This window comes from Python bivittatus, unplaced genomic scaffold (genome assembly GCF_059951505.1).
Source record: "Python bivittatus isolate LINGU-HERP-01145 unplaced genomic scaffold, Pbiv_v1 ctg000980_np1212, whole genome shotgun sequence".
NCBI classification, from domain to species: Eukaryota; Metazoa; Chordata; class Lepidosauria; order Squamata; family Pythonidae; genus Python; species Python bivittatus.
In genome coordinates, this window is record NW_028277125.1 from 44676275 (window position 1) to 44689827 (window position 13553).

The 13553-nt window shown below is 39.0% G+C and overlaps 1 protein-coding gene across 1 annotated transcript in view; it reads left to right on the top strand.

Annotated features, from left to right (window-relative positions):
* The window catches only part of ARMH3 (armadillo like helical domain containing 3), a 149408-nt gene extending 140213 nt beyond the window's left edge, over positions 1-9195 (top strand). The window contains exons 25-26 of the mRNA XM_088131951.1: positions 4243-4359; positions 7131-9195. Of these exons, the coding sequence (XP_087988077.1) occupies positions 4243-4359; positions 7131-7223 (210 nt within the window). The 3' untranslated portion in view covers positions 7224-9195. The remainder of the gene's footprint in view (positions 1-4242; positions 4360-7130) is intronic.
* The last annotated feature ends 4358 nt before the right edge of the window (positions 9196-13553 follow it).

Here is a 13553-nt window from a genome sequence, read left to right on the forward strand (position 1 = left end):
GTGACCTTAGAGCCATAGGTTGGGTACTCCTGCTTATAAACTATGTAACCTGTAACAATAACTCCCCAAATCATCAAATGTATCTCACTCATTGGAAAGACAAAGGAAAAAGCCTTTCTGAAATATCTTGAAACCCAGGCAGGTTTTTATGAGAGAAAATGGTCATTCAGATTATCTGACTCAGAACCATATAAAATTGTATACGTCTTAACCAGCATTTGAAATGTGTTTAGAAATGGACCGGAGCTAGACAAGTTGGAAACAAGGATGCTGCACACTTTGTATTACTAGTATTGGTTAGAATGTAGTATTCAGAAACCTGCTGAACTTTCTTTCTTTCTGTCTGTCTGTCTGTCTGTCTGTCTGTCTCTATCTCTCTTAGAGAGAAAATTGTGATGAAGGGGGAACTCCTTTATATATTTATTTTCTTTTTCTTTACTATATTCTTATTTTTTCTTTCTTTTCTATTTTTCTATTTTTTCTCTTTTTTCCTTTTCTGTGCCTTTTTTCTTTTTATTCTTTTCTCTCTTTTTTGGTTTGTATTCGTTTTTATTGTTGTAAACTGTAATCTTTAATAAAATTGCTATTAAAAAAATGAATAGTTTGTACAGCAACTATTCTTCAACTCCAGCCTTGCTTTCTCCCTTTTGCCAGGTTTATTTAAATGTTTTGTATATAAGTGAATAGTAAATACTGCAGTAGACAACAAACACACAAATTTGTCTTTTTTTTTCTTTTTTTTTTGTGGAGAGGAATTGGGATTTGAATGGAAATGAGCTGAGTGCACCAAGCAAAACTCTAGAATTAATACTGTGGGTGGTCCAGGAATATTCTGGTCAGAATTCTAGTAATGGTTACTAAAATGTGCCGAGCATTTTGTTTTTCTCTATCATCTAATTATCTTGATACCTACTTTGTCTTTGCTGCTTCTGGGAATTAATTCCAATAAGTATTCTAGCTACATCAGCAAATTCTTAAGAAGTTGTTTGCAGACCCTGATACAATTTTTACCCTTTTCCGTTTTAATGAGAGCATATACTATGATAGTCTCTCAATTATTTCTTTCTTTATATTAAGATGCAGTCACAGTTAAAGTGAATAAGACTTTCAGGTAAAATAAATAATTCCGTGAGCAGCTAATATTATCCACAAAGGACATCTTTGTGGATAATAGATTGACATGTTAAATATGGGGCTCCTTGATCTGATTAAAATATAACAATAAGCTGTAATGTGGTATGCTTGGTTTTTGTATTTTGTGCCCATACACTGGCTTACTACAGATGGAGGAGAAAGAGGGAGAAGGTAGTTGCCACCTTTGTTGTATTCTGCTCCATATGTTGTTGAAATTGCAGCTGCTGCCAAAAATCTGGCTACTGGGCAAAGTAGAAGTAGCGGTGCCATTTTCCTAATCACCACAAAGGGAAGAAATAAGTGATGTCATGAAGTCTGGACTGGAGCAGAAGTACATTTCCGTATATGGCAGATAAGTTGATGGGGCTGCCTGCCTCTCTTTAGGTCTTCCTCCATCTCTTTCTCTTTGCTTCCTTGAGGAGAAAAATGTGCCACTCTTTGGTTCCCCTTCACACTTTTCACTCTGGGTTTCAGGGAAATAAAATCATTTTGTGAAAGAGTCCCCTCCTCCCCAAAAGAAAGGAAAAAAGAATGAATACAGGAGGAAACTTGCTGCATCATCCCAAGCAGCCTTCCCCCACCTTGGGCCCATGAAGGAGCTAAGGAGGGACCAGAGTGAAGAAACTCAATGAAGCCTGAAGTCTTTCCATGGGACAGGCCAATCAGGTAGACAAATTGTGCCTGTACAGTAAAAACTGGAAAGAGTCACTTTGGGATCACCATTGAAGCTAAAGAGGCAAAAGGACTGAACTGCAACAGCTTTGGCTAAAGTACCTGCAAAGGACTGGAGCAAGGGAAGAATCCTGTACTTGTTCCTCAGTTGCCTCTAGTAGGAAAAATTTTGAAATAGGAGCAGGGGGACTGGAAATAAATGTGCCTTCCTTGGAAAGTGTCCTTCTGAAATATGGTCTGTCTGCAGGCCTTCTAAAGCTGTTGGTCTACAGTGTCCAGCAACCTGCACCCTTGGCCAGAATGGCCAAGGCAATTCAGCAACGTTTGGAAGGCCACAGATTATAAATAAAAATTAATTTTAAGATTATGTAACTTTTGTGTCTGTATATGAAAAGTCTTCAGTATTGTGATCCTTGAGCTAATGAAATAGCCCTTGTGCAGCACTTGGAATGATGAGTGTGAGACCCCTGGTTTAGCAGAAGAAATGGAAAATAACAGCTGCAATCTCCCATAGACACTGCCTGTTCAGACTGCAGTTCTCGTATATGCATACCTTTGGGCCTCTCTTGGGAGTCTGTGATATGCAGGAACATTTGTTTTTCCATCCAGATTCCTCTTCATGTCAAAGATGTCTCTATTTGTCACAAGTATTTCCTTCAGTATAACAGCAGAAACTAGCAAATGTGTGAGTGCTCTTCAGAACTGTCTCATCCATGTACTGGAGATCTCTATCAGAAGCTTAGGATGTGGAGAGACTGGAACTCTCAGCATTAATAAGAATAGATATTCCACACCAGGGCACTTGCTTTTACAGATGATTGTATATATTGCCAGTTTCAGAGGAAAGTAAACTAATTGCCAATTGGCTCTCCTATTTTCAGCTAATCAGGGAATAATATCACCACAGTTATGACAAGAGGAAAACCAAGGGCCTTGTACAAGTCTGGAATGATAATTGCTAGTTCACGTGACTTCTGTGCGTGCTCAAATTGGGAGATTTGGGGAAAAGCAAAATTGGAATGAAATAATGTTTTGTTCCCAAGATAGCAACTAAAGTCTAATATCTTGTATTTCTATATATGCTGTTTCACAATCCCTAGAGTTACAATTATTTTCTTGCAGTGGGGTATTAATTCTTTTCTTCCACTAAATCTATAAAGAGGTCAACAAACAAAGGTCTGCTCAGTGGTATCATGGTGAAAGCTAAGGGAGTTAAATTGCTTCTTAGGGCAAGAATTTGTGACAAAAGCAATTCAATTACTCTCTTCATAAATAGTACTCTTTCACTAATTAGAGATAAACATTCACAGGTATTCAAGAATTGCAAGCCTTTATTAAATAAGGGAAATTACGCTATAGGACATTAAGGCTATAGAACTGTGTTGGGCAAGGGATGTGTAATGCTTCAGATGTTGCTGAACTATAACTCCCAGTATCATTACTGGTCATGCTGGTTGGCACTCCTAGGAGTTGAAATTCAATAGAATCTGAATGACCACATGTTCCTCTGTGTTAGTTACAGTTGGAGAATTTCCAGCATCCCACTGGATAAAACCAGTTTGTTTAAATGTAATTAAAACTATCTGATTGACAAATTGCATTCATTCCATATTGAGTTAAAGCGATGCCCATTTAGGCAGAATGCAGCAACACCATAGAAAATAACAGTTTTTAATGATAGTGTTACAAATTATGATCTTCAGCTAAAGAAAAGAATGGGGACTGTAAATCCACAAAGAACTGTTCTTTGAAAAGTTGTCATCTAAAACTTTTGTAGCTGTTCTCCAACCTGCTGTGCCTATCTTGTTGCCAAAATTCTACTAGGTTTTCTTGAATGCCACCCAGAAATTGAGATATTTTTCACCTTGAGAGGAGTTTATAAAAAAGAAACAAATTCAGTCTTTTCATTTTTGCATTGTCCAGTATCTCTGTTTCCCTCCCCCATTTTCCAAAATTCCTTCCAAGCTGTTAGGGATGATCGTCTGTATTCATCTAGAGGAGACTGGTATTTACTTCTCCTTAAAGGTGATATCAGGAAATTTGAACTAGAACAGTGTGAGAAAGCAATTAAAATGCAACCAAAAAACTATGCATTCCACTGCTTCATAGGATTGCAGGTTTTTAATTTGCTAAACTCAGTTTGGGAGTCCCTAGCCTCTCCATTTAGACTTTCAGCTTATTGATGAAGGTGGCGGCCGTTCTAATGCCATGGACTACAAATCAGATTGAGAATAGAACCATCATATGTCATTCACACATATACCTAATTGAACCCATTAAAATCATTTGCTCTCTGTGTTTCAGGAGAATTGAGAGTTCCGTTATCTTGAAGTTGAGTTCCCAGCACAGAACTGTATGATGTTGGGGTTGTGTGTTTCAGACAGAATGATATTCAGCAAGCTGATGTTTAATTTCCATTGTGTTTTTGTGAGGCAGGTTTTGGAAGTAGTGCGCTCCAACTATGATACACTCACCTTAAAATTACAGGATGGCCTTGACCAATATGAGCGCTATTCAGAACAACACAAAGAATCTGCTTTCTTTAAAGAGCTGGTGAGTTTTCATTCTCTAATAAAAGGGTCATATAATTGGTTCATGATCCAACTTGTAGTTGCAGCCATAATGCAACAAAAACTGCCCTTATATTCACCAAATATATGGATTATCTAGCTGTAGAAGCCTCAGCACTGATTTCAGTTGGATGGTGGGCAAGTATACTTAGACACATGCTTTATCTCTGTTTGGTTTGGGATTCCTTGAATTCTTTGTTGCATGTTCCTGAAGGGAGCTGGAGATAGGTCTTTGAGAGCTTTTTTTACATGCTTATGAAGCCTTTTCTCAAAAGGCAGAGAAATCTCATGCTTTCTGGTTCAGCATTTTACAACAGATCTATTGATGAAGCAGAAATAAGTGTTTTCTCACAAAGCAGACTTTATGCTGTAATTTGAAATGTTCTGTTAGGATATCCTATTCTCACAAGTTGCGCATGCCAAGAGCTGACTACTGATTAGGCCTGTGCAGGGCAGCCTTGATTCATTTTGACAAGATACTTTGCACCATGAAAATGAGGCCATTTACCTCACTGAGATGAAGTGGCAACAGGAATTGCCTGGTCAAGGTGCTTTCTGTCCCCTTATACCTTCCTCTTAGTCTTCTAGCATTTGCAGAAGCCACTTCAGTCATGAGGGAGCTCACACAGTCATGAGAAGCAGCTTCAAGGGGATACTTCACTGAACCTTCATTGATAGGTGCAGCTTATTTTCCTATTCTCCCACCGCTTCAAAAAAATGTCTCCACTCTAATGTATTTCTGTGGTTTATTGGGCATTCTTTGCCAGGTTATCCCCATATTCCTTACTGCAAATACAGAACAATGGCAGATGACTACCATTAATGCTTTTCATTTTTTAAAGTATAAATATCATTATAATGATTTTTTCCTGCATTACACAGAGATAACCATGTTTGTTCCCATCTGTGTAGCAGGAGCATAGTTGTTCTCATATGCTATGTTTGGGGGGGGGGTGTTACCCAGAAAATATGCTGCCTCTATTCTTGCCTACATCCTTTTATTCACTAGTTGAAGAGTTTTATCTTTGATTAAAATGAGAACGTTGTTTTTCCTAATTTGTGGAAGTTATGTTTCTTTGAAGAAACTATCCTGATAAATACTAACAGTTTGATTTTGTATCACTGAGAATAATTAGTGTCACTGCCAACAAATCTCTCTCTCAATATGTGGCATGCCCAAATGGTGGTACCAGGAAGCCTTTTTCATTATTTTTCCATTGGTGATTAAACAACAACCAGTTTAATTTCTTTTTTAGAGGAATAATCTCTATTTCCCTAGAGACTAATTTAGCCTCATCCAAGCCAAGCCCTTACTGAAAGCTACAACCTCCTGACAGTATATTTCCTGAGTTCACTATCAAAGTAGAAGAGAGGAATCCAGCTGATCTGGTGTAGTGCTGTGCTGACAAAATACCGTACTACTCTTTTTACCATCACAATGTTTTTTTCTTTTAGGTTCACAAATACCATGTACCTTCCCTAGAAGATATATTTTCATAAGATTATATCACACAGGTTGATGAGTAAGATCAAAGCATGTGGATTCCTCTTCTACTTTTACTTGGGTGTACAAAGTGCACATTTTTTAAAATTTATTCATCTATTGTGATGGTTTATTTAAGATAGTTTGTATTGTTGTCTCATAGAGCACTCTGGGCTCCCCTGTGGAGAAAACCAATATAGAAACAACATAAATTAAAAAGAAAAAAGAAAATAATGTGCAGAATGATAGCATAATAGACAAATGCAAAAGCCTCCTCCTCGCTCTTCCTTCCAAAGGGAAGCCTCGAATCTGCTTCGTACTGTGGGTTCACTGAAATGTGAGTAGCCAGGTAGAGCTTTTGGGAAATGAGCAGAATCACATGGAGGTAAATTCAGGAAGTAACTGCATACCACGAGTCTGGCCTAGAGCTGGAAAAAGTCCTGCAATCATGGAAATTGCCAAATGATTAAGATTGATAGTACTGTGGACAGCTCCTACACGTACCACCATCTGTGCAAAACTAACTTTTTTAAGTAGGGCAGACTCTGCAACTTGCAAAAATTTAAGGAAGAATTTGATCTCTTAAAGAACCTATGTTCTAGCTGAATTCTCTCATTTGCTTTTCTATTTTCTCTTGAAGAGCCTGTTAACATCTTGAGTGAGGGACCACTGATAGATATGGTTTAGGGTTAACTGGCAAAGCGGCTTATTAGAATATTCAAGCTAGTTGTTTGGTTGGCATGCGCTGCTTGTTCCTGGATCCCTATCAAATAAGAACTATTTTCAGTAATGGAATCATGTGCTTGCCCTCAGATGGCCTTATGGGTCCATATCTATGTCACTATTCAGGGGCAGGCATGTGGAAGTGGTTGTTCGAAGAAAATTTTTAATATTACAGTGAGCTACCTGGTGAAAGGAATGCAGATACTTGTCTGTTGTTAAATAAAGTATAGGAAAGTATTGGTAAATTCATTATTACTCATGATAGGAATGACTTACTGTCATGTCTAGGCTTGTAGACTAAACTCTGGCATTGGGTTATGCTTCTTTTTTCATATGGATTTTTTTTTTATGCTGCTAATGCAACAATATAATCACATAAGCACATTTTTTGTATCTAGTAGAAATACAAGCTAGATCTAACAAATGACATATAGACTTCCATGCAAAAGAATTTACTATATTAAAGGCTGGCCTATTCAAGGCCTCCTTAAAGCTAGAGGTACTGGGCTGAATCGGTTATATTATAGTGATTGTTCTGTCTCCTACAGGTTCGGTCCATCAGCATCAATGTACGGCGAAATCTGGCATTCAACACTCTCAGCCAGGAAGCCCTGCTAAAAGAGTTTTCAACCATCTCCTGAAGCTGCGTTATCTACTTGCTTCATAACTAGTCCTGGTATTACTGCACCCCCTTCTCCAGAATAGCTCCTGGATGTGGAATGGTCTAACTCTACTGTGTGGTTTTGTTTCTGTTTTTGGTTTTTTCAGGAAAGATCAATGGAAGGCTTGGAGTTATCCCATACTCTTGAGCTTAGAGAACTAACAATATAGACTACATTGGGAGTGGGGAAGAAGGGGCAGGAGTTATTTCTCTTTTTTATTTCATGTGACAATTGTTGTGTAGGGATAAGAATTGTTTACTAAGTGAGCAAGATTAGAGCAGAACAGTGTTGCTTAGAGAGTTCATACTTCTGGTTCTCTGAAGACTGCTTAAGCCTGAAGCCTGAAGAGAGAAAGGGGCACAGGAACCAAGTTCTTGATAATATGGAACAGTCTGACTGAACACTTATTTTATGTACATTTGTACTTGGATGCTTTGAATCTGCAGTTCATGTATATTGTTAGGCCCATTTTAGTTGGTGCTGAAATTAACAGCTGTGGGCTCTACATTCTGCACAAGGCCAGGCCCTCCTATTCTGATGGTGCTTGCCAGAACTCCATCTCAGGATGTTCTTGGTGCCCAGCCTAAAACTCTTGCTGTCTAGGGTTTCTTAGTTGAGAGATCACCTCTATGAGTTTATTCCTACTATTCCACCTTGCCATGTTTTAAAACTTTGGGAATGAAGATATTAAGATGTATCAGTGATTTTTCTCCCAAAGGAGCAATAAGGGAAAACATTGTATGGTTTTACTCGTACCATTGTTGTGCATCAAAATAAGCCAGTTCCTCCTGTTCCCAGAAGGTTGACTGAGCTCCTGTCCTAGATTCTGTAACTTCTTTCTGGCCTGATTGCCTTGGATTCTCTACATACTGGTAGGGTAACAGAGTGTTCCCATCAGGCTTGTCACTGTCTTTTCCATCAAACATAACCTCTGTGAAATTCCACAGTGATTGAGACTGTTTAAGTCAGTTCACACTTTATGTATTCCAATAAAGTACTTCATTGGAAACTCAGAATTAAAAATAAATAAATTGTCTACTTTATCAGTTCTCACTTATTTTAAGGAAAAGTTTATTTGGGAGGGGAATCATATTGATACTCATTCTACACTCCTGTCCATCAAATGAAGTAACTAGTGCAAACTAGAGTTGCACAATTATTCTGTCAAATTTTCCTTGTTATTTTGCAGGATTTATTTTCCAACTATTTTTAATGAAAATTATAACTAAGGCACTTAATTGTTTGCATTATATGTAAAGAATTTACAGGACTGGCTTTTGTTGGAAAACCAAAAGTTGGCTGTGCTTCTGGCATTGTGCACCATCTATAGATCTGTTCTTAATCCTAACATAAGGTAATGTCAATATTTGATACACTATTCTTCTGGGGAATGGGGAGCGGTATTCCCCAAATTCATATTTTCTTCCTTCTTCCAAAACCACTGCCACTGGAAACAAATATGATTGGATGAATATACATGAATGTATCTTAATTTGGCCATTCTGATTCAGAGCAAGTGCCATTTTGGGTAAATTCTTGCTCTTTTGAACCCCTGTGCCCTTCTCTTACACAGTGATGATTTCAGCTATGCCTAGCACTGAATTTTGAGTCCAGATGTGCAAAGGACATATTTTGCTAGAAGAAAGGCTGTAGAAGTTCTGCTGCTGAACAGCACCTTCAAGAGGCTTTTTTTTTTAGGGTTGGAAGGGGTTGCAATACTCATGGCTTTTGTGCATGCAATGTATCTTTTTGTGGTTGGTTTGGGGACTATATTACTAGCACTGCTAGTTACATTTCCTTGGTATTAACATTGTTATAGCTGGTATATGTACACAGATTGCATAATCTTTACCTTGGGACCCTTAGCATCTAAGTAAAGCCTGTAGAGTTGAACATTTGTGTTGGAGAGAAAATGGAGTTGAAAATGTGGCAATTCCAAAGTTTTAGAATTTTTCATTTAATCCAAAATTTCTCTATAAATTGCTATTGCATCTCTTTGTATTGTACTGTATTGACTCCTTCTGATAGAGGCTTGGGGGGCGGAGGGTGGAGAGATACATTTAGCGGTAATGAAAGACTAAGATGGGATGTGGTTTAGAATTTCCACAGATCTATGTGGAACTCCTGAATGAGTCTTACCATTGTTAATTTATAGCTGCCCTCACAATCAGTTTAGATCCCTCTGAGGTGGTAGAGTGCTAGATAAATAGAATGATAGATGCCAGGAGACAAATATGTTAATATATAATGACTAATCCTGTCTGTGAGAGAGTGGTTAAAGAAAAGACCCAGACTATTTAGATTTTCTAGCTTTCCCCCCATACATGACTGTATCTTAGTAGAAGTTTTTGTATTTCAAGTGAAAGATCCTCTTGTCTGATCCAGGTGACATTTTTTTCCATACTATATGGCACTTTTAGATGAGGCAGTATTCCTCATGTCAGAATATATTTACATACTTTTTCAGGAAATACAATCAATAGAAACATAACACATGGGATGCATTTTAACTTCCATGTAAGTAGTCAATATATTCTACTATTCCAGTCTAAACTATAGCTTCCTTGGATCTATTGTTTTCGGATGTTTCAATCTCAGTCCTCTTCTTCTGTAAGTTAAAGGTAAGTTAGGACCAATGCTATGCCAATCCTTAACCATTTCTCTTGCAACACCTTTTTTTAAGCTGCAGAAAGCTACTTTGATGTATTACACCAAGAGGTAGGTGGGTGGGAGGGTGGGTGGGTGGATGGATAGATAGATCAGTGCCACATTGGCATGCATGCACACAAATGCACATACACACACACATCAGTTTCTCCACTTATAGTTCTGCTACTACAGCCTGCTTATCCTATTTATTCATTCATTCGTTCATTCGTTCATTCTTTCCTTCCTTCCTCCTTTCATTCATTCATTTAATTAATATAGCCACCCATCTCACATATGTGACTCTTGGTGGCTTACAAAGTTAAAAGCACTAAAACAATACCAAAAATAATCAAACATAACAACAAAAATTAAAACAATAAAAACTATTAAAACAACAAAAAAAGCATAATCTCCAGGAGAGCATAATCAATTACCATCTAACAATACAGCCACTTTCAGGCTCCACACCACCACTGCCAGATCCCCACACCAGATGGCAAAGCCATGCCTTTAGGTCTTCCCAGAAGGCCAGTCATGTTGGGGCTGGACCGACCTCAGGGGGAATGATGTTCCAGAGGGCAGTTGCCATGGCAGAAAAGGCTTTCCTCCTGGGTCCTGTCAGATGAGATTCCTTTGTGGACTGGACCTGCTGGGATGGGCAGATGTCATTAGTGATCATTTTTCTTTTTGCTTGAGAAGCCTCATTTTTTAAAATAGACATGTTCAAACTTGCCTTTAGTTGAATGATGGGTAAAGACTGGAAGTCTGAAGCCTCATAGCCTAAAGGACTTACTTACGTGTTTTCCCTAAATCAGTGAAGAGGAGACCCCTGCAATAACCTTGCATTCTCAACAAAATCTAAACTAGCAGAATGCAACAGTGGAGGTGTAGTTGTCACTGGTCATAAAAGCAGTTGCCAATTGCAGAATGCTTTATCTTGAAACAAAGCTTTTGAACTGCTAAAACCTGGTTATTCATCTACAGCTCTAGAAGTGAGCAAAATTTGAGGTTTTGAGTATTCAAATTCAATATTTCAAAAGTTTGAGTTTTGAGGTGTAAGAACTGGATACTTGCATAAAGCTTGGATGATATATATATATATATGTGTATGTGTGTGTGTACACACATATGTACATACACATATATACACACATACACACTTGCATAAAGCTTGGAGGAGAGGGAGATATAATGTATATATATATATATATATACACACACACACACACATACATACACACACATATACACGTATACGCACTTGCATAAAGGTTGGAGGAGTTATATATATACACATACATACACACATGTATATACACAAATACACACTTGCATAAAGCTTAGAGGGGAGATATATATATATATATATATATATATATATATATATCTCCATCCATCCATCCAGAGTGGCTGGATAGCATAGTGGTTAGAACACTGCCTTTGACGCAGAAGACCGGGGTTCAAATCCCGGCTGGTACCTACCTTACCAGTAGGGGTCCTTGGGCAAAGACCCCCTAACGCTTCATGTGCCTACCTCAAATATGAGAGTGACATGAACTAAGAGAGTCATGCTGGCTCGGATGTCACCCGGATTAACAAGGTCCACGTCAGAAGTTGGGGAACCAGGACAGTCTGACGATAAGTGGGCTACTGGAACAAACCATACATGGACGAGACAAGAGAACTTGGAATTGATGGAATGCTACTACAACAGCAGACCTAATGAGAGGGGATATATGAAATGTACGAGGGAACTATGGATAAACAGAAGACCTACATCCACACTAACTGAGAAACAACAAGTTACCCAGCACTTCAACATAGTGAAAAGGAAGTTGCTCTCACAACTTGAGATAGACCAACTCCACGTTACAACCCGGACTCAAGCAGACCTGGAAGAACAACTGGATGTGCAGCCAACACCTGAAGCTGGAATGTCACTGCCACCCCCTCCATTACAGAGCACAGCAGCTGATATGAGGCATAAGATCATGGATAAACTAGCTACAGTCAACCCTCAAGACCAATTACCAAGGCTCAGTGGAGAAGTACCATCAGATAGTATGCTAGAAGATGCCAATAGAGCCCTCCAGACAATCCCTACTAGCACCATAATTCAAACCAATGAACTTGTGAGGAAAATGAGGAAAATATATCTTTGGGTGAACCTTTGGGTGAAAGAAGCAAGTTTTTAGAGGCCTCAGATGAATGGGATCACCTTAATAAAATTGAAACATAAAAGAATGTGCGAGGGAAATTTTTTATATGCATAAAGTTTGGAGGAGATATATACACACATATACATAGACACACGCATAAAGCTTGGAGGAGATCTATCTATCTATCTATCTATCTATCTATCTATCTATCTATCTATCTATCTATCTATCTATCTCTGCTATGACATAGACAGACAGACAGACAGATAGATCTCCTCCAAGCTTTATGCAAGTGTGTACATGTATATGTGTGTATATATCTCCTCCACCCCGTTTATATCTCCCCTCTCACCCCTGGTACTTTTCCAGCTTCTCATGCTCCTTCTTCCTGATGTTGCTGTCACTTGGCACTGCTACATCTATCACTACCGCTGTCTTCTGGTCTTTGTCTACTACCACGATGTCTGGTTGATTGGCCAGTATCTGCCTGTCTGTCTGGATCTGGAAGCCCCACAAGATCTTAGCTGTGTTATTCTCCATGACCTGTGGAATCTCCCATCTGGACTTGGGAGGGTCTAGACCATACACTGTGCAGATGTTCCTGTACACAATGCCAACTACTTAGGTGTGCCGTTCAGTATATGCTGTTCCTGCCTGCATCTTACACCCTGCCACTATGTGTTGGACTGTCTCTGAGGCCTCTTTGCACAATCTGCACCTTGGGTCCTGTCTAGTGTGGTAGACCCCTGCTTCTATGGATCTGGTGCTCAATGCCTGTTCTTGTGCTGCTATGATCAATGCCTCAGTGCTGTCTTTTAGTCCAGCCCTTTCCAGCCACTGATAGGATTTCCCAGTGTCAGCCACCTCAGCTATCTGTGGATGGCACATTCCATGCAGGGGCTTGTCTTGCCATGGTACTTCCTCCACTTGAACTTCCTCCCATGTCTGCTGCTGCCTCAGGCATTCTCTCAGCAGCTCATCTTTGGGTGCCATCTTACTGATGTACTCCTGGATGCTCCGGGTTTCATCCAGGACAGTGGGTTTGACACCCATCAGATACACAGATACACACATGCATACATACACACACATATATTTATATACCCATATATACACTTGCATAAAGCTTGGAGGATATATATATATACACACACACACACACACACACACACACACACAGACATACCGTATTTTTATACTGTTTTTATTGTATTTTAATTAATATTTATTTGTTTTATTGTGAATAACCCAGAGTCACTTCCTCGTGAGATGGGCGGTATCTAAATTCAAAATATAAATACACACACACACACACGCACGCACGCACTTGCATAAAGCTTGGAGGAGATCTATCTATCTCCTCCAAGCTTTATGCCTGCCTGCCTGCCTGCCTGCCTGCCTCCCTGCCTGTCTGTCTGTCTGTCTATCTCACATTTATATAGCCGCCCATCTCGTACAAAGTGACTCTGGGCGGTGTACAACAATTAATAGTGAATAAAAA